The 21,342-nt window shown below is 47.1% G+C and overlaps 1 protein-coding gene across 3 annotated transcripts in view; it reads right to left on the reverse strand.

Annotated features, from left to right (window-relative positions):
* Window positions 1–11,833: 11,833 nt before the first annotated feature.
* The window catches only part of DLG5 (discs large MAGUK scaffold protein 5), a 132,243-nt gene continuing 122,734 nt past the window's right edge, over window positions 11,834–21,342 (reverse strand). For all 3 annotated transcript variants that reach the window (XM_037130581.2, XM_037130582.2, XM_037130580.2), the window contains 5 exons: window positions 16,840–16,983; window positions 16,478–16,605; window positions 15,833–15,942; window positions 14,984–15,093; window positions 11,834–13,554 (listed from right to left, as the gene is read on the reverse strand). In XM_037130581.2, the coding sequence (XP_036986476.2) occupies window positions 13,451–13,554; window positions 14,984–15,093; window positions 15,833–15,942; window positions 16,478–16,605; window positions 16,840–16,983 (596 nt within the window). In that variant the 3' untranslated portion in view covers window positions 11,834–13,450. The remainder of the gene's footprint in view (window positions 13,555–14,983; window positions 15,094–15,832; window positions 15,943–16,477; window positions 16,606–16,839; window positions 16,984–21,342) is intronic.

A 21,342-nucleotide genomic window follows, 5' to 3' on the forward strand; every position in this document is an offset into this window, starting at 1 on the left:
CCAGTCAGGGCACATGCCTCGGTTGCGGGGCCAGGTCCCCAGTGGGGGCATGTGAGAGGCAGCCACACATTGATGTTTCTCTCCCGCTCTCTTTCCCTTCCCCTCCCTCCAAAAATAAAAAATATATTTCAAAAATTAAAAAATAAAAAAAAGACACATAGCAAATCACAGACAAGAAATAATTATCTTCTCCTTTAACATAATGATGTCCAGGCACTTGAGCTGTCTGGCTTCGGAACACTGTAAAAGGAGATAGCTACGCCATTCACAGACTAGCTGCCCTAAGAAGTAACTTAACAAACTGTGGCTGGCTTTAAAACCATTACAAAGGAAACATGATAATAAAATTCATTTGAATATTTTCTTTTAAAAAAAGACCTTTCGATACCACCGAAAGGTGGTAAAATTCACTGCCATTTGTCATCAGACCCACACTGCAAGAACTGCTGGACAAAATTCTTCAGGCAGAAGGAATATAATACCAGATGAAAACTTGGATCTACACAAAGAAACAAAAAATGCCACAAATGGTGAAAATAAAGGATAGTCCAAATCAATTTATTCAAGTCGGCTGCAAACAATTAACAATTTATTTATGAAGACTTACATCAAGATTCTTTGCTTGCTGCTTCCCAGCCCTAAACTATGACAGCACCGTGAACGTGGCCAGTCTGAGTTTCCTGTCTGCCTTGAACCCCTTGAGCCTCCATCCAAAGCTTTACAGTTGTTCAACTTCTGACTTTCCCTTTCTGAGACACTGCTGATTGTCAAAGTCAGTTTCTCTCTTATTGCAGTGAGTTCACACAAACTTAGTTTTGCTTTATTTTTTAAATAGTAAGTCATACGATATCTACAGTATGAGCCCACGCCTGTAAAAAAACTATGCACGTAAATGCAGAGAAAGATGTTGGCAGGGACTTGCCAAAACCTTGCGGCAGTGACCCTGGCAGAGGAGTACACCAAATGGTTCCAGAAACCAAGGGGGACTTCCCTTTTTCACACTACATTTTTCTGTGTTTTTTGAATGCTTCCTAATAAGCATATATTCTGTGGTTTAAAAATCCAATTTTAAAAAGAATTAAAAGCTGAAACTAGGGCCTTACTATTATAAATTCAGAAAGATATATTTGACTCAAAATGTATCATGAATCATATCTAATTTTTTGCTGGTCCATATAACCTAGACAGAATAGCATTTCTATTTTTAGGAAATTTTGTGTAAGTCATAAATAAGTACAGGAGTCAAAATCAGACCCCCACTCAGCCCACTGGACCTTAGGAGAAAATTAGCCCGTGGGAGGGAAGTGTCATGGTAGCAGCCAGGAACGAGTGGCCAGAGGGGAAATAAAGGCAGGGCCCTCACCATTGCAATATAACTTAATTCGGGAGGCTAAATGCAAAGGAAGACCTGTCTCACCTGTTGACCCAGTAGTCCTGAGTCTGGTTTGAAAGGATTGCCAGGCATTCCAGACAACAAGCAAAACTATGATAGTGTAGGAGAGGGGGGAGCCCTTGAAAGTCTGTGTGTATCATCTCCACCAGCTGGGAAAGGAAAACCTTGAGTCTGTGTATTCATCCCAAGGCCTGGAAGGGGGAGAAGGCGAGGGGTCTACAGTGCCCAAAGGAAAAGCTCATAAAACAATTTTGGTTAACTGCCTGCCTCAAAATGAACAAACGGAGTCTAAAGCAAGATAAGGATTTGGGCTAACAGACCCCCACACATACCTACTTTTGGGTAATCACATCTCTCCAGGAGAAAACTAGCACGTTCCCCTTTATCCCATTAATCAATACGTAAACTTCTTCACCCCCATTCCACCAACTATATAAGTCTTCAGAACAAAGGACTCATTCTCTTGGTTCTCCTGGCCCTTTTGCCATACTGGGGGCCCCTGGTCAGTTGGCCTCTAGCCAGCCAGGTGCTGGTCACCTGGGCTCTTGCCACCCTTGTTCTTGCCACCCTTGCTTTTGCTTTTCCACTATAACTTAGCATTATTAAACTTTGCCTGCATGCTAATAGGCTTGCTGATCTGTAGTTCTTTACTGTATTGGTGAGAAGAACCAAGTTTCTCCCATTAACAGAAGGAAGCGATGCCCCTACTGATCAGCCCCTGAAGCAGGAAAGGGCAGAGTAGGGGCCCTACTCTAATGCTCTGGAGCCAAGTACAGGGAAACCGGAAACACCCCCTATTCTGCTTGGCCAGACCACACTCAGAGACCCAGCTCCAGTTCTGTGCAACCCTCCTTCTGATCCCCAATAATTCAACCCACCCTAGTGCAGGCCAAGACACATCACCAACTGTCACTCACATCCAGTGACATGGAAAGGGCAAGCAGTCCCTGACCTGGTTTGCAAGCTGCATCAGCTTGGTCATGGGCTCCTCCCCAAATTCCATGTGGCCAAAGGCTCTTGAGGCAGACTGCTCGCTGAGGGGCAGCCTTCCACGTTCCTTTTCACCAAACCCTATCTTTACAGATAGAAAAACTGAGACTCCAAGAACTTGGGCAACTCTGTCAAGGTTACAGTGATTTAGAGGCAGAATCCTTTTAACACTGACTCTCTTGACTTGAGAAGAATAAATTTTGGCATCGAGAAGGGATTTTTGTACTCAGAGCAATATTTTAATGCATCATACAAGAAAGAAAATTCAAACGGTTTACTCAGTACACATACTCTAAGCTAGGTCAGAATTCCTACTAATTTCTGTTACTTACAGAACTACATTCAGAGACTGGGGAATATATACGTGTCTGATAGAAGAAGAAGCCCTCGGCAGATATGAGGGTGTAAGATCTGAGTTAATTAAAACCGGAGTCATAAAGATGAAGTGCTTCACATCAACGGGCTGGCTTTCCAGATACCTGGCCCTCACATGTCCGAAGCACCAAAACTTAGAACTCAAACCGTAAAACGGTAGAAACCACCTTTAGCATTTTCAGCAACTTCCCAGTCCTTTTTAAGGCAAATTTTCTGGATAACCAAGTTACAAACTAAATTTTTTAAAGTGCTAAGTGAAGGAAAAGAGCAAGCATGGTTGGTAAAACTTTTAAGAAGAGCACAGAGCAATGGCTCTAAAGTCCCCTGGAGGGTCCTTCGTTGGGGCTCCTGTGGGCCCGTGAGAGGGGACTGACTGCACAGGGCTCTGGGAGCAGGGACTGGAGCTACTGGGCTTTCTACCTGAGTGTTGGTTACCTGGATGCTCAGTGTAGGATCCTCGTCCATGTGTTTTTAATTTATGTACCTTGTGTATATGTGTGATATTTCTCAGCAATATGGATTCCAAAAGAGCAGCAAATGGGTTACTTGGGAAGTTTTAATAACCATTGTTTGCTATACAGTACTTCTTGTGGGCAAAGACACAGCTGGAAAGTCACCCTGATTTTATCAACAGGCATCAGGCCGCAAAGCTGCACCACTCCATCTCCTTCAAGAGAACATGCTGTGAGTGCAGAGCTGCCCACAGACTGACGGCTCTCCGCTGTTGCCTCCAAGCCCTGAGGCCACCCACGTCCTGGGCTGCTCCCGGACAGTAACCGAGCACAGCAGAGGCAGTGCCAGCTCATTCCTGCCCCTGTGGGCCTATTGGGACGGGCGGCTTCTGCTCAGAGCGTTTGGCCTGGCCGACATTTTCTCAGAATTGCACTGCATGTAAGGCTCTTCCTTCTCAGTCCTGCCTTCCTGCTTTCTCTTCACAGGAGTCAGATCTAACTCCAGCTCGAAGGCTTTTCTGCCCAATCCTCTCCCTTTATTCTTCACAGGCATTTTCCCCAATAAACCTCTTGCGTGTTTCTCACAAGAGGCATCTGCTTCTCAAGGGACCCACACACACAACTGTGTTCCAAGGCTTTTCCCCTACGCACCCTTTTAAACATCGAGACCACCCTCAATGCATAGCTTTGTATATCTTTTCATATTATGTATTTTGAGCATTTTTCCGTGCTACTAAATGTTCTTCAAAATAGGCTTATAAAATGGCTGCATAGTATATGTTGTTATGAACGCACCAAATTTGTTATGTCTCAGCTGCCCAGAATCTTTTGAATATCCTTCCATTTGGGAAATTCCCCACATTAGTGGGTCCTACCCACCAAGCTACAAACCCAAATTTGCTTTCTCAGGCTCCCTTGCAGATGGGTACAGGAGAGATGACTCCCAGATAGACCTGCCGAAAGCCTAAATTAGACAGACAGCAGTATGTTGTGTGAGGCACATTTGCTATTGCTGGCAGTGACAGAGATGTTTGGCTGTCCAGGCCACGTTTCCTGCTTGTTCCTCATCTTTTTGTTTTTTGTTGGTTTTATTTTAATCATTTTTTTTCTTTTCAAGTACATTGTTCCTCATCTGTCAAAGACATTATCTTATTGGCTGTAAGGAACCAATGGTAACAGCCCCATTTTATAGGAAAAGGTGACTAAAAATCGGAGATGAGTTTAAAGTGATCCGTTGTCAGGTGCACCACTTCAATCTCAGCAGCCTGTCACCCTGAGCTCCCCTCCTGTGCACAGTGGCCAGGCACCAACCTTCGCTGACCTCTTGTGACCTCTGGAGGAAAAGGTGTCAGTCTTACACTGGGTTAAAAAAGCAGATTGATAAAGAAGCAGCAGATTTGGCTGCTCTGCTAAAACCTCATTAAAACAAAGTAAGTATAGGAAAAAGATTTCTTTAAAAATACATAAATCTAGAAATATGGGGAGAGCAGAGAGGCAACAACTGCAAAGTCATTTTGGAAGCTGAAAGGCAGGGGACCTGAGCCTGCCAGGTCCTAAACCAACAAAGGAAGCTCAAGGAACTCACATCACTGCTTCCAGAACTTGGGGTGGAGAGGCTGGCTTAAAGATGGAATTCGGGAAGGCCTGTGAGGAACAGATTCCTTGATTCCAAGTTCCAGGGCTATTGCATTTCCTTCAACTCGGCAGAAGCCAGTTTTCTTCCTGAAGAGAGTAAGATGGGATTCCTCAACTAGGGGATACCAGGCACAAGTCAGAGAATTGGTGTCATCTGGAAATAAAAGGATTAAGTGGCCATATACTACTCTATCGAATGCTAAATACAAAAGGCCTCAGCCTTCTTTCTGCGCTGGGCTCACAGGTGCCATGAGGCTGACCCTTCCAGTCAGGTGAGGATGGACTTTGGAAGTGGGACCCACACTTGAAGAACCTAAGGAGACTGCCACTGAAATTCCCATGAGCAGCGCAGCCAGGCGACCCTACAGACAGGCTCAGACCACACTCCTATCCATTCGTTCTGGACTTTTAAAGCTGATGATAAATCATTGGCAGACATGCAAGGATCACCAAGCACCTGAGGTTAATTGAAGCATCTAACGTGAAAGATTGAGATCAAGACAAATAGAAAAAAAAAGGTAATAACTTGGAGGGATTAGAATTACTTGGGAAAACAATCTATACTTTCCTCAGATGAGATATCATATCCATGAAACAAAGGGTGATACTAAAAAGGACATTCAGAGTTCTTGGAAATTAAAGACATGATATCAGAGCTGAGAAACTCAACAGAAGGGACAAGAGGTAAAGTTGAGTGCATCTCCGTGAAAGAATCACAAAGCAACAAGAGGATGTCGGCGGAGGATCCGAAACTGAGGGAGCCAGTCCAGGACGTCCAACACGTGAATGACTGAGTCTCCACAAAGAAAAGGGGAAAGGCCCCCCAGCAGTTGTTGAGACCATCCTCGCCGCTGGGGCTCCTGGATCTACTACTCCCAGGCCTCCCACCCCAGATATGCCAACTGGTAGCCAGTGGCGAGTACAGACTTTTTTCTGAATCCAGAACTCTTCTAGAAAACAATGCCAGTCACCTTCCTGTGGAGAAAGAATTCGAATCAAGGGTTAACTTTTTCTCCTCCTGAGTGGCAAAGAGAACAGGAGATCCCTCAAAGGAGAGAAGAGGAGAGTCACAGAAATCAAGAAAATTCCCAGGAAATTCTCAAGAAAGTTAGAATACCAGGGTGAGACCAGGAGGGCCAAGCCTGGTTTGGACTCAAGCAGGGACTCAAGACAAATGTTAAATAGAAGTTTAATACCAAGATCTCAGCTATTTTCATGAATCTTAGCTAAGAACAGGTCAGTGCTTGGCTGCAGTTATTCTGGGCTCTAAAGTGTCAAACTGTAGAGCTGCCCTGCTCGGATGCTGTGTGAGGGGGGGTGGGCTTTTCTAGACCACTAACGTTGGGCTCAGGAGGTGGTGAAAAGCTGAGGGGAAGATGAAGCATCTCTGCAACTTGTAGGTTCTGCTGAAGAAAATTCTGGGCTTTGGGAGTAGGAAGGGTGATTCGCCAGTGGGCTGTTCACGGCCATGAAAGAACAGTGTGGCCATCAGGTTTGAGTAGTAAGAGTTAACTCCCAGTCCAGGTACCACACCTGAGACAAGGATCTCAGAAAAATCCACAAATCTGCCAGCGTGGGCAATGCAGTGAAAGTGCAGCAGATTCTACTCCACTGGATAAATGGCTTGAATGTGTCAACTGAAGGTGGTTGACCAGGAATCCCCGATTTGTGGCATGAAGAGGGAAACTTGATACAATACAAACATCTCAGTCATGATACAGCACAGCTGTAGCACAGCTCAACAATGTTACAGCTCAATTACCAAGCAGCACATCTATGAAACAACACAGGTATTACGATTCTGAGGCCAGGCCTCTCTCCAGCCAGATAGTTCTGCTCCTCTCTGCTCCTCTCTGCTCCTGCAAGAAATCAGTGTGTCAGCTCCAGCTGGGCAGATGTAGCCTTCAGTCTTAGGTTAAAAGGGAAAGTGCAGTTCCGGAGCCAGAGGGGAGCAGGTTTACATGGACAGAACCCACTCCTGGTCCCCGATAGGTCTGTCCTCATGCAAATGAGCACTCAAAATCCTTGCAATTAGACTGGTCCAAGGCACTAACTGCCCTGAATGGTAGGAATGGAGCTGCTCTGATTGGTCAGTGAAGAAGCTGATGGGGGATATAGCTGTGCAGCTCTAATTGGATGGGGAAAACCTCAGTCTTATTGTTTGAACTCAGATTTCAGGAACTTATTTGTAAGGACCAACTCAGATGGCAGGAACACAGTGCAAGCAGGCAGTTCGATGCAGAAGCAGGCAGTTCAGCGCTTCTGCGCTGAACTGCCATTTGCATGAGAGGCCCCTGTGCAGAAATGGCTGCTAGGCTGTTTTTAAATTTGAGCCCAGTTAGCCACCAGGACTCCTTCTTAGTAGGTATATTCTTTCTCAGGGTCCACAAATGATGAAGATGAACAGGACTGCTCCACATTTGGCCTGTGAGTGATAACTCTCCGAGAGTGGTAACTACCCGAGAATATTAACTCTCCTAGCAGACAGAAAATGTGTTTAACCTCTGTGACAATGAAGACAGGACAGCTCTAATTAAGGCCTCACAATGCCAGCAAGAGGAATGTGCAGTTACTCTGCTAGACCACGGTGCTGATCCAAAGGTAATGGCCATCGATGGCGTCACTGCTCACCACTATGCTGCCATTGGTCAAAACACAACTATCACAGCAAAGCTGCTTTTCTACAAGGCAACCACTGAAGCAAGAAGCAAGGATGACCCCACACCATTTTTAGTTGCTATAAGTGAAAACAAACAGCAAATGGTGGAATTTCCAGTAAATAGATGCAAATATGCATGCAGTTGACAAGATGAACAGAATAGCTCCATGCTTGCTGTAGACGAGGAATCCACAAATATAGTCAGGCTTCTTCAGCAAGGTATTGATGACTTGTTCTCAAAATAAGTATGGATGGACTGCACAAAAATATGCTTTCGTTAGTGGCTTTTATTTTAATCACCATCTAGTTTCTGTATATAAAGGAGATCGAGAGTCTTCTCAGCGCAGCAATCTAGAAACTCACATGAATGTGCAAAGCGTATCTTGAAGACTCACACGAAAGACTAAGAATTGAGCAGAAGTTTTACTGACCTATCAGACTTTGGATGCCTAAGACATTCAAATTGTTCTTGCCGGTGAGTAGTTGGAATTGAAACACTCTCTTGAAATGGATACATTGCTGCTTCTATTGCAAGAATGTAAATAGCATGGCCGCAGTCTCATCTGGCAATGCCTCTCTCCCAGTTCTTGATTTGGAATGGCTCGATGGTGTAAAACACTTGATCAACCTTTTGTCGTATTTATCTAATTTTGGTTATTCTCACAATGACACCTATTGCAAAATAGCAACCCATGGTAAATGCGTGTAAGGAAATAAAGATCAGGACTGAAAACGGTTTGAGAAATGTCAATTGGTTAAGTTGAAAATAAGTAGCAATGATTTTACGGTTGGCTATTCTACTAGATGTGAATGAAAGTGTGTCTTTAGCTTCTTGGAAGTATTTTTACTTAGCAAAGTAAAATTGAAGAATTATCTTTATTTCTAGACAGTGCCATTTATCTTTGATGCAGAAATGATACTACTTGGCTGTTGGTAAGCCATATTTCCACATACGTCAGTAGAAACTTCACTAAAATGTACTTAAATATGCTCCAGATTATCTCTATATGTTTTATCTTAAGTGCAGAGAATTGCAAATGGACAAATAGAATCAGAACTTAAATGATTATAAACTTTTTTAAATGAAGCTTGCATTTTCATTTTTAGAGACATTCTGTCATTCTAATGAGATTTACTTCAGAGCAGTATATTATTAAATAAACAAATAATATATCAAATTCTGAATAACTGTATAATTATGCTTGGCATTAAAAGTAAAATGAAACCGAAAACTCAGTCCTCTTCAAAGTAAACTTTTAAATTACTATGTCAGAAATGAAAAATTATATTTGCTTTTTGTTCAGATTTTGTGAATATAAATGTGCTGTTACAGAATTTACAAATGAATTTAATTAAAAATTATATTAGAGTACATTACCTTGGTTTTTACACACAAATTATATTCTTGAAGTGATCTTGTTAAAATTACCTATAGTTTTCTTTGAAAAAAGAAAAGAAGGTCAAGGCGACCCTGGCCCGGACTGTCATTTCCACAAGGCTTGTCTTGACATGAGCTCTCCAGAGTAGCCGCTGAGCCTGAGAAGGGAGAGCAGCAGCCCCAGGCACCACCCCTGTTTCTGCCAGACAGTGAGGCCCTGGTCTGTGGAGAATGCCGCCACCTGAACTGACTGTGCAGACCCCACGGTTCCCACGGACCTTCTCAGAGGGGCCCTTGTAAACTCCTAGGGAAGCAGAGGTTCCCACTGAGCACACTCCCTTCGCTGGCCAACTCCATCTAACGGTGGCAACGTAGTTCTTCCCCCACACAGCTCAATTTGCGCTTGATGCCCAGGGTTTTCAAAACTGAACACTACACTGTTCCAAAGTATCTCCAGTGAAGGTAAAACCAGGAAAGCCAAGAAATGATTAAACCACACACCAGGCCCTAGAGCAGTGACCCGACACGCCAAGGTTGTGGGTATGATCGTCAGTCAGGGCACATACAAGAATCAACCAACGAATGCATAAGTAAGTGGAACAGCACATCGGTGTTACTCTTCCTCCACCCCCACTTCTTCTACCCTCTTCTCTCTCTAAAACAAAGCAAAATAAATTAAACCATAACTCAGTTAAATATGTACTTTAGTGGAAAATGTGGAGAATTCATCTGGATTGGACATAAGGTGGCTTCTAAGGTAGCGTAGTGTTCTGCCCCTTCAAGACAACATACCATCCATCTTATTATTCTTTGGACCATACCTGTATATATGTTCTTCTTTCTGTATGTATGATGCATTCCACAGTTGAAAGAATATATAAACTTACAATAAATAGCAAGGGGAACTGAAGGGGGAAACATCCAGAGGCCAGAGACTACATTCTGGAAGGTATGAGTGGATGAAAGAGTGTGGACTGATGCAGGGAGCTCAGGGAAATTCACGTGCTGGAATGCCAGTAGAAGGGGCTGTGGAGGCCAGCGGCCCAAGGCCCAAACTTGGAGCCCTATCCCCTGTGAGAGGACCGTATCATTCCAATGCCAGCTGAGCTTCCCGAGGGTGAGTTATGCTTGCTCTGTGCCCCATCACCTGCTTCCTCGGTTGGCCTCCATGACCCAGGTGGCCCTCTGCCATGTCAACTGACTGCAAGTAGCAACTCAGCTTCCCAGCACCAAACTGCGGTTGGCCAACCACTCTACACTCAGCCTCACGGCTTTGTCTCGGAGCCACAGGCCCGAGGCTTTGGGCCAGCGCTTGGCTCCTAATCCAGACTCCTCCTGTTTCTGCTAAGCATCAGGCATCAAGCTCTCCTCCGGCCTCCTGAAAAGTTCCAGGTATCAAGGCTCCCAGAGCTGCAGTTTTGCTCAGCCCCTGCAAGGCCAGGAGTGAGCGAAGTTAGCCCAGATGTTGGCAGGAAGGAGCCTTACAGACTACCTACTCGTTGCAGTCGATGGAGGCACCAATGCTGAGGCCAAGAGAGAGCAAATTCGACCAAGGCCTCCCGGCTGGAGTTAAAAGTCACCTCTGCTCTTCCAGAACGATCTGAGCCTGCATGAGACAGACACCAACTTGGGGCAAAGACTCAGGTAACAGTGCCTCCCCTACCCCAAACTCCACCCAGTCTCAGGCTGGTTCAGAGGCAAGCACGAATCTCCCCTCTTAGTGTTGCTTGGCAGTGTATCCCAGAGGGCCGCTCTCCACTCTGCAAGGCCTCAGTGCATCCAGAAAGTTTGTGATCTCGCAACTTAACTGGCCTTCCATTTTTAAAAGGTGTAGTGGATTTCCCCTCGTAATTATAAAACAAAGTTTCCCATAGAAAACTTGGAAGATGCAGAAACGTTAAAAAGTAAATTAAATTACTCATAATGACGCAAGTACAAACTCTTAAGGTTTGGGCAACATAACTGAACTCTTTAAAAGAAACCATTCCTGAAACAATGGGTCCCCTCCCCATTTACTCTGCAAGTGATAAAATCGATGCAGCAGCTGCCCCCTCTGAGAATGGTGCTGAGTCTGGGCTCTCAAAGAGTTGTGCGCAGCTCCGTGGCTGGGTGCACACAGGTAGAGGGCTGTGCTCTGGGTCCCAGCCAGCTGCACTGGCCCCACACAGCTCTCCCACTCCGGTGGCCACAGGCGAGGGTGAGCACAGGTCTACAATGGCCAGGGAGACACCAACAGCAAGTCTGACCCCACAGGCTGGACCACCACAGCAGCAAGAGGCTTTTCCAGAACATTGCCCTCAAGCTTCTCCAAACAAAAAGAACAGAAGAGGAAGGCTCTCCTTTGACCCAGGCCACAGAGCATTCAGCAGGGCCAGCCCTGGCCTTCTGACCACTTTTCCCAGTTCCCCAACCTCCTGGAACATGGGCTCCCAGGCCCAGGCAGGCTGCTCCCGACAGCCCTACAATGCTGGGTGGCACTGCAACACAGCCCCCATGCGGGGCTGGCACTCCTTACCCTGGGCGGGGCCTTTCCCCCTCCCTAGCAGACGGGGCCCTGGCTGAGAACATTACAGGACCCCATCCCCTTTGCTTTCCACGGCCTAGTCCAAACCTGTAGAACTGAATGTGATGAGCATCTGAGGGCAGGATCTGAATCTTACACAAATTAGTCATCTGGCCGCAGCCACCACCAACACTCTGCTGGAGTGACGGACTAGTGGGACGATGTGCAGAAAGTCGCAGGGGAGGGGAGGAGGGGGTCAGAGAGAGGCTGATGCAGCAGGTCAGAGGGGCTTCTCAATATCACCAGAGCTGGAATGAACCTCAGACACCAGCCAGTTCCAGTTACATGGCTGCTGGGGAGGAAAGCTGAGGAAGCAGAAAAAGATGGGAAATAGGCGAAATAGAGGAAACTCCATCACAACCAGTTACAGAAATTGACCTTTATTTATTGTACTAAAGTCTGTTTAACTTTTGATACAAAGTAAGGTTTCAGTACAGAAAATCCCAGTCTGAGAGAACAGTACCTGTGCACACTGTACCATCACGGTCCCACTGCCTGCAGCGCCGCAGCCGCAGCTGGAGCGCATGCGAGCGGGACCTTGAGACAGCCTACAGCTTGTCTGAGTCGTCTGAGCTAGAAAACTTGTACCTGGAAAACAAGGGGCAGCATTGAGGACTGAAACGTGTCTCTTTTCGAACAACTGTGCAAGAAAATATATCCCTTTTTTAAAAATGTCAGTACGGCTAAACTACAATCTAGTGTCTAGAATTACAAAGAATAAAATGAAATCAGAGATTTCTTGCTAGTAAAATGAAATGTTAGGAACAGTATTAAAATACAGGGCCCACCCCGCTGGCACGCACGTGGAGCCTGGCACAGAACCTACTACTAACAGGACGCACAGTTCAGGGGGGAGCCACATCAAATCTGCAGCCAGAGACATCCAGCGTCTGAAGTGCAAAAAATAAAAAAATAAAACCAAACAAATCCTGAACGAAGACATCCTCATGGAGCACTTCTTGTTCATGTCGTGAGTGCTGCAGCCAAGATGAAAAGATCCCACTCTCTTTTTAGATTTTTGACGAGGACAACACTCATCATCAGGCTTCCTCGACGACTCTCAATCCAAAGCTTGAAACGCAAAAGAGCCGATGTGTCTGCCTCACTCTCCAGAGTTTAAGAAGTACCCTGCCAACGCTGCACTGACCAAGGCTGTCGCTATTTACAGAACCGAAAGAGGACCCAAAGGCATGCATGCATCAGCTTAACATCCTGCCCAGAACTAGCTGTCATCGGGAACCCAAGAGGCTGCGACGGACCAGACAGAACGCTGAAACGGAAAACGCGGACGGAGAAGAAGTGAGAGGGCGTAGAAGGCAGGAGGGAAAGTCGAGAGACGAGGTTGTAAGACTGCCAGTGTTGCCTTCCCTGCCGCTGGCGAGTCGGCGCACAAAGGCACTGGTTCTGCCGCCGCAGATGGCTAGGCATCTGCAGTCGCGACGTCCTTCCAGGAGAGATGACACTGAGGAGCAGAAAGTTTTTCAGAGCTCTGGTCCCACCAATAAGAACCTTCCAGAGCAAATCAGCCCCAATGAGGTTCCAGAGTTGTTCTGCTGCGAACAGGAACTAAACCAACATCAAAGCAACACGGGGGATGGACAGAGGGCAGGGGCTGGGCACCGACAACATGGCCGTTCAAGTAAACGTAAACAACCAAATACTTAGAAAAAGGCTTGTAAACTTGTGATATGAAAGGGTGTCTTTGCAGCATCTCCGATCAGCTGGCTAAAGAAAGGTTGGTGTTGAACCTCTCCATCAAAGTCTTTTGTATTTTTTGTTTCGTCTTAAAGCACGTATGTGAGAGGAAGGCAGTCCGCTGGGCTGGGCCCGGATCCCACTTGTCTGCAGCCCTCTGTCCCAAAGGAGGTGCTTCTGGAGTCCTCGTTTGTGGATCCTTCCCCCGCGTGCTCATGGACAGCCAGACTCTATTCTTAGTCACTAAGGAGCTGCGCCAGGTGCTGACACCGGCAGACAAACAACAGTCGTTTCACAGCACGGCGTCCTCCTACAGCGGGCAGGCCGGGATCCACAGGACTTTATTCTGTTCTTGATTGACCAATGCCAGGATCTGAGTGCAAATGCTCGACAGGGCTCCTCCCTGGACGACCCCTGCAAAAGAGTCCCAAACACGCACGTCACTGAGTTCAGAAGAGGACCCCAGGTTTGAGGCAACTACATGCATCTTGTACCCTTTCGGTCTCTCTGCCTGTTTTGAGCCAGTGCCTCATTCCCGCCCTACTCTCTTCCATCAGCAGGAAATTGGGAAGGAAAAAGAAATGAAGAGTTAAAACAAATCACTTTGGCTTTGTGTCTGTCTCTCTGGACCACTGTTCAGCAGGATGCTGAAAACCAGGCTTAAATGACAGCGGGTGCCAAATCTCGCCTGGCTTCCGCAGCCTCTGAAACAGGGTAACCAGGATTTAAATACTGGCGTCACATGCAACATGCCTCGTCTCGCCATGGGGCCAGCATATCAGAAAGCCATTTGAGCTGTGTTACGATGGTCTAATCAGCAGCAGAGTTCCACAGGAAACAGGTGGGTTTGGCAGCTGGACAGCACACAGACCAGAGAGGATTCCCAGCAAAGACCGTGGTGTGCTTCCATGTGCAGCCCAGCCCTAGAAGGAGGCTTTTGACATCTCGGCTCCTGCAGACATGAGACCTAGGCGCTCAGTGTGCTCTAGGCAACAGCGCCTGCAGGCAAAACCGGTCCCAGCCTCTTGCCACAAAGTGTGTGTACAGGAATTGCTAGGAGCGTTTACAAATCGCTATAGAAACACGAGAGTAATTGTATGTCTACTGACTCTAATAAAAAGGCAAGGCTTGTATTTTTTAAGTTTTGGAGTTTTAAATTTTCATTTCTCTACCGACTAAAATATTGGTCTGTGATGGCCTGGGAATTAAAACACATAAAGAGAAGCACCAAAGTTGGTTTTGAGAGCAACTGTTGCCTGGGAACCAATCTAGATCAAAACAACCTCTACAAGTTAATTCAAATGACTGTCCCCACCTCTCTGTGACCACAATGTTATTAACTCCCCTGCAGGAACAGAATGGAAGCCACAGAATCAAATGACAGCTGGGAACTGGAGCCATGCTTCTTCTGGTTTGCATCCCTACCAGAGACAGGAAGAACGCAACTTTTCTTCACCAGACCGCACGGCACAAGCTGACCTGCCCTGGAGGGTGCTGGGGACGAGGGTCACAGCCACCACCACCATGCTGCCCCCTGGGTGCACTGAAGCTATTATACAGGGCAGTGAGACACACCTACCACTTCACATGTGAAAAAATCTGGGTGAACAACACCAGACCACGACCCAAGGTCAAATCAGTGAACTTCATAGACCTTTCAACCTATACCATTTCTGGCATTGCCCTGTGCCTGCGGTCGGAATGCCCATAATGCCAGTGCTTACACGGCATCCCCAGGCATGTGGAGAGCGGGGCTGCCACCACTTCTAAGAAGGATGTCTTTGGGACACCTGATTCCATCCCTGCTGCCTGCTGCTCCTCCCCAAGCCGGACGCACACCTACCTGTGAAGTACCTACTGTACTCCTGTTCAATCTTCTGAGCCGTCTCAAACTGCTCCTTGGAATGCCTCTGAGTCACCTTGTCCTTCAGGTACAAGGGATCTCTCTGCTCCCTGTAGGGACATCCAGGAAACCAAGCTAAGTCTCTTGCTTCCCCAGGCCCTTCTCTTCCCTTCCTGTGTCCAGAGTCACGGGGACCCCCGATGCCTCAGGGGCCCGGTGTGCTCCCCTCATAAGGCACAGAAATAGCTTGCAGACCCACAGGAGCTCTGGGCCGAGGTGGGCACCCCAGTGCATGTACCCAGCAAGCAGGAGCCCCAGAAGCCCCTGAGGACAGAAGCTTGGAAGCACGAAAAAGCAAAATGGAGGGGGACCCTGACAAGCTGTTAGCCCAAGCCTAGGGAAACCGAGGGTCAGTGAAAGCAAAGTCTTATCCAAGTCACAAGCCTGCTTCCGGCAGAGCTGGACCTGACCCAGGCCACCGAGTTCCTGTGACCTTGCAAGCACCAAGCTGAGAGGCAAGAACAGGGTTCAGAGGGAAGGGACAAAAGGGGTGCTCTGCAGACAAAGCTGGACACGCTCGGAACTGTGGCAGCTCCTAAACAGGGTAGAGGGGTGGTAGGGAGGGAGAGGCTGAGTTGGGCTAACACGGCCTGACTCTGAATGTGAGACAGTGGCTTGAAGTGGAAGCGTCATTCCCACATATGCTGTCTGTTTCAAGGCCGACGGTGTGTCTCGTTCTTCCTACCCCAACCAACACCCCAACCAACACCCCATCCCTGCCACCTTGGCCGTTTGAGCCAGCAGCCCCCGCCAGGCCCCGGGCTTACCCCCCAGGAGCCAGCCACCTACTTGATGTGCTTGGCGCTCTTGTAGTGGATGAAGATGACAATGGGGTAGATGTGCATGTGGTGCAGCCGCTCGATGGCGTGGGGGGCGATGTCCAGCAGACAGTGCCGGTTCTGAGGGGGTGGGTGCAGAGTGAGAGCCTGGGCCGGGCCTGAAGAGCTGGGCCTCGGAAATGCTGGAGCCCTTCTGGGGACACCCTCCACCTTTCTCTGCCACCAATGAGTCCCACCTCTCACCTCATACTGCTCTGACTCCAGAAATAAACACATCAAGTTCTACCAATGAACAAGGAGGCAAGATCTACTTTTATGAAGGCCACACATAGGCACAGGTTCCACGAATGTAGCTGGGGCCCTGCTGTGGAACTCCCTGGGAGAGGCCCTTCTTAAGAGTTCAAAGCTCTCATCAGAGGGGCAGAGGAGGCCTGCACACAGGGACTCCAACACTCCTCTCCCAGACGAGCCTCCTCTTTATGAAAGTGGAAGCACACAGAAGCACTGGGGGCAAACCCCGAGCAGGTTCGTCTGGACTAAAGGACATGAGGGAGCTCAATAGTCAGAGCTGCACAGAGCAGGGGTCAAAAGCACAGGGGCATCCAAGTCCAATGCTCAAACAGGAGCCAAGCCCTCTGTCTGAAGCAATGGGTACCTTTTCTGTGATCTCCTTTATGGAAGCCACTGTGGTCACATCAAAATGGCCACTCCTCCGCTTATAGTCCACAAACAGGCAGTCTTTGACGCCGCGCTCGATGGCCTGTTGGGAGGCCTTCATCACCTCTGCAAAGCACAGACACAGGGGTCAGGGCACCCCAGCACTCGGCACTTTCTGGGGAAGAACTCTGTGCAGAAGGGCCATGAGGAGCCCGACCCTGCTGTCCTGTCCTCCAGAAACAGAACCAGACGCTACTCGCTGGTCTGACCCAAGTCAGGAGGGCCCCGAAACACGATGGGATCCAGCCCCAGGAGATGGTGGACGTGGACGAAGGGACAGGCATGGAGGGGCCCCCTTACCAAGGGGGCATCTGCAGAACTTGCCAGGCGCCTCATTCACCAGCATCTCCTTCACCACGTCCAGTAAAGGCCCCAGAATCAGGACGGGCCTCAGGGAGGTACAGTCTACTTTCTGGACCCGCTGATAGGCGAGGCTCACCGAATCTGAGGGAGAGAGAGGGGCAGGGTCATGGGAACCCACTTAGAGCAAAGGGAGGGACGGTGGGTGGGAACACACCACTCCTTGGTCTGTTAACTCCAGGCAGGCCCACCCCCTTCACTCCACAAGTCCAGAGCCAGGTAGAATGTCCCACTCGCCCCAGTTTGCCTGGCAATTAACCAGTTTTAGCACCGAGAGTCAAGAGTCTCACATTCTGGGCATCATGCTGGAGTGATTTCACACTTCCTTCTACTGCAATTCTTCCTGCTGTGTCTTACACCTGCTCACCCCACCCCCAGTACCAATTCCGTGCTCCCTAGAAAGGGGACCCCTCAGAGGTCAGCAGGTACAGCCTTTCCTGCAGGTGACCTAGACCCGCCCAGTACAGTGAGCAGAGGTGAAGGTCGCACTTCCTCAACCCCTTTCCCATGGGCCGAAACAAACAGAACCAGATGCTGTGAGCCAGCTCTGATCCTATAGATGAGGACGACCCTTAGGAAATGGCAGAGCACAAGACAAGGGACCTGGGTCCCTGGATAACCCCAAGAACAGGGCTGTCTCCCCAGAACCACCCACCAGCTCAGACGTGTGCATGGCAGAAAAATCAGCTCCCTACCATGCCTCAGCCACTGCTATCTGGTCTCAGTCTCGGCAGTCAAATGAATATCCTAGCTGATACATGTAGAATGATCTAGTTCTTGCAGAAGGTGATGGCCTAAGAACCAGCACTCGAACACCTGTAGGCCCTCTTGGCATCAGTCGCAGTGCTGGCATCTTAGAAACACTTTTAAAAGTGTAAAGAGCACAGTCCTTGCCATTACTAAGCTCACACTCTAACCAGTGTCGTAAGACAGCACCATGTGACAAGACAACCACACAAGAGCTGCCCGACAACTCCAGGCAACAGAACAAGCAATCCCAGGGATGGGACGGGATTAAACGAACACTGTGTTGGACCGGAAGATGAAGAGACACGGGGGAGGCCCAGGAGGGAGGTGGGACGGGAGCCGTTACTCAGGCAGAGCATGGCAGGACAGTGGGTGATGGCAATGGGTGGGGACAGAGCTGAGACGAGGGGGTGGAGACTAAGGGGGGCTTGTGAGAAAGGGTCGAGGAGAGGCTCAGCCTAGAAGATATGAACACAGCTGTCCACTGAAGTGTGACTAGGAGACAAGGAAAGAGGAGTCAGAAGTGTGGGTTTAATTGAACACTGCACAGCGAGAGGTGCAGCCTCGGCTCTATAAAGACCTTAAACACTGTAAACAACCTTCCTGTTGGTCGCCCTATGGATGAAACTCTGAGACTAGTTCAGGCTTTCCAGTTCACTGACAAACATGGGAAGTGTGCCCGGCTGGGTGGAAACCTGGCAGTGACACCACCAAGCCCAGTGTCCAGAAGAGCAATGAGTATTTCTCTAAGCAGAGGGCCATTACAGGGTCATGGTGGCAGTGTACAGCCATGAGAACAAAACCTCTCTTTTACTATTATCACGCATAAAATTCCAGATCTTAGATTTAGGCCAGATGTGGTTTGGGACAAAACAGGCCCTTCCTACAGGGTTGGGGAGGCCAGCCTTTCTTCCAGCCTTTCTGGAAGAAATGGCCTGGACTTATGGAGGTCAACCGATGTGTACAGTAGTGGGACATCCCCTTTTATTTTGTGTAGTTTCTATTAAACTTGAATGGAGAAAAAAAAAAAGAATGAAATCATAAAAAGTACCTTCTCTGACCACAATGAGATAAACCAAGGAATCAATAGCAGAAACAAAACCCACAAACATATGGAATTTTCATTTTTTAACATGTGGAAATTAAACAATTCTCTCTTTACCAACCAATGGATTAAAGAAATAAAATTGCAAGGAAATTTAAAAAACATCTGGAGACAAATGAAACTGAAAACAAAGCATACAAACCAACACTTTGCAGCAAAAACAGTATTAAGAGGGGAAGTATATAGCAATAAATGTTAATATTGGAAAAGAAGAAAGATCTAAAACAAACAAACTAACTTTACACACTTTAAAGAACCAGGAAAAGAACACATTAACCCAAAGTTAGCAGAAGGAAGGAAATAATAAACAGCAGAGACAAATTAGAGAATAAAAAAAAACATTAGAGGACTTCCGCCAAGATGGAGGCATAGGTGGAGACGCCTTGCTTTCTCACACAACCAAGTTTAGAGTCAACTAAATATTAGCAACAGAAAACACAGCCAGAACACAGAAAATTGAACTTTTCGGAAGTCTGATAACAACAAATTCTTCAGCCTGACAGGTAAGAGGGGCGAAGCCAGCAGCTGGCGGAGCGGAGTTGCACAGGAAAACTCAGTAAGACGGACTCAGGCCCGTGGAACCCAAGCACAGGGTTGCAACGGGTGGACCTAGTGAGCGACCCAGCGAGTGAAAGATTTGACTGTGGTCACGCAATAGTGTGCAGATAGACCAGCAAGGGAGTGGGCGGTTAGACGGGACCCAGCAGCCCAATCGGCAGCAGAGGGCGCCGCCATTTCCCGCTCTGACCCCGCCTCCACACACAGCGTCATAACATAGCAACCTGAGTAGCCCTGCCCCGGTGAACCACCTAAGGCTCTGCTCCTCACGCAGAGGCGAGAAACAGCAGAGGGGGCCGCCATTTCCCCACTCTGACCACACCCCCATATACAGCATCACAACCCAGCGACCTGGGAGTCCAAGGCTCCGCTCCTCATTACCCCCCCCTTTAGTTTATGACCATGTGTCTCAAGTTCTTTAGATTCTGTATTTACCATACTACTCTTGCCCCCCCCCATCTATTTTCATTTGGGCGCGAACAGACCAAAAATGGCTCAAGAAGATCTCAAAGCCCCAGAGCCTATAAATCTAAGCGATGAAGAAATAGCAAAACTCTCAGACGCACAGTTTAAAACACTGGTGATCAGAATGCTCACAGATCTGGTTGATTACAGCCACAAATTAGACAAACATATGAAGGCGAAACTAAATGAAATGAATGGAATTGCACAGGAAACAAATAACGATGAAAAGGAAACTGGGACTCAAATCAATGGAGTAGACCAGAAGGAGGAAAATAATGGCCAAACAGAAAAGAGTGAGGAAGCAAGAATTCAAAAAAATGAGGAGACTTAGGAACCTCCAGGACATCTTTAAACGCTCCAACATCTGAATTATAGGGGTACCAGAAGGGGGAAAGGAATAGCCACCAGTGGAAAACTTATTTGAACAAATAATACGAAGAATTTCCCCAATCTGGCAAAGGAAATAGACTTCCAGGAAATCCAGGAAGCTCAGAGAGTCCCAAAGAAGTTGGACCCAAGAAGAAACACACCAAGGCACATCATCATTACATTAGCCAAGATTAAAATGAAGGAGAGAATCCTAGAAGCAGCAAGAGATAAGGGGACAGTCACCTACAAAGGAGTCCCCATCAGACTGTCAGCGGATTTCTCAAAAGAGACCTTACAGGCAAGAAGGGGCTGGAAAGAGGTATTCCAAGTCATGAAATCCAAAGACCTACAACCAAGATTACTCTATCCAGCAAAACTTTCATTTAGAATGGAAGGACAGATAAAGTGCTTCTCAGATAAGGTCAAATTCAAGGAGTTCATCATCACCAAGCCCTTATTATATGAAATGTTAAAGGGACTTACCTAAGAAAAAGAAGTTAAAAAAACATGAACAGTGAAAGGACAGCAAACTCACAGTTATTAACTACCACACCTAAAACAAAAGCAAACTAAAAGGACAGCTACATCAGGAGTGGAAACATAGAAATGAAGATCTCAAGGAGGGTTAGCAACAGGGGAGTGGGAGAAGGAGAAGGGGGGAGAAGGTACAGAAAATAAGTAGCATAGATGGTAGGTAGAAAATAGATGGGGGGGCAAGAATAGTATGGGAAATACAGAATCTAAAGAACTTGAGACACGTGGTCATAAACTAAAGGGGGGTAATGGCGGGGATGGGGGTAGGGTATAGGGGAATGAAGGGGGGAATAGAACAACTGTAATGGCATAATCAATAAAAAAAGAGAAAAAAAACATTAGAAAAAAAAATTAATGAAACCAACAGTTAACTTTTTGAAAAGATCAATAAACTCGTAGCTGACTAATTAAGAAAAAGAACACATAAATAACCAAAACTAGAAATAAGAGGGGACATTAAAACAAACTACACGTAAATAAAAAAATTAAAAGAACTACTATACTAGGAACAATTATATGTCAACAAATTAGATAACCTGGAATTCAAGAAATATTCCTAAAAACACACAACCTACCAAGACTGGATCATGAAGAAATAAAATATCTGAATGAACCTGTAACAAGAAAAATGGAATGATAATAAAAAAACTTCCCAACAAAGAAAA

The sequence above is a fragment of the Artibeus jamaicensis genome, unplaced genomic scaffold (genome assembly GCF_021234435.1).
Source record: "Artibeus jamaicensis isolate MK-2021 breed Jamaican fruit bat unplaced genomic scaffold, CSHL_Jam_final contig_332, whole genome shotgun sequence".
NCBI lineage: Eukaryota > Metazoa > Chordata > Mammalia > Chiroptera > Phyllostomidae > Artibeus > Artibeus jamaicensis.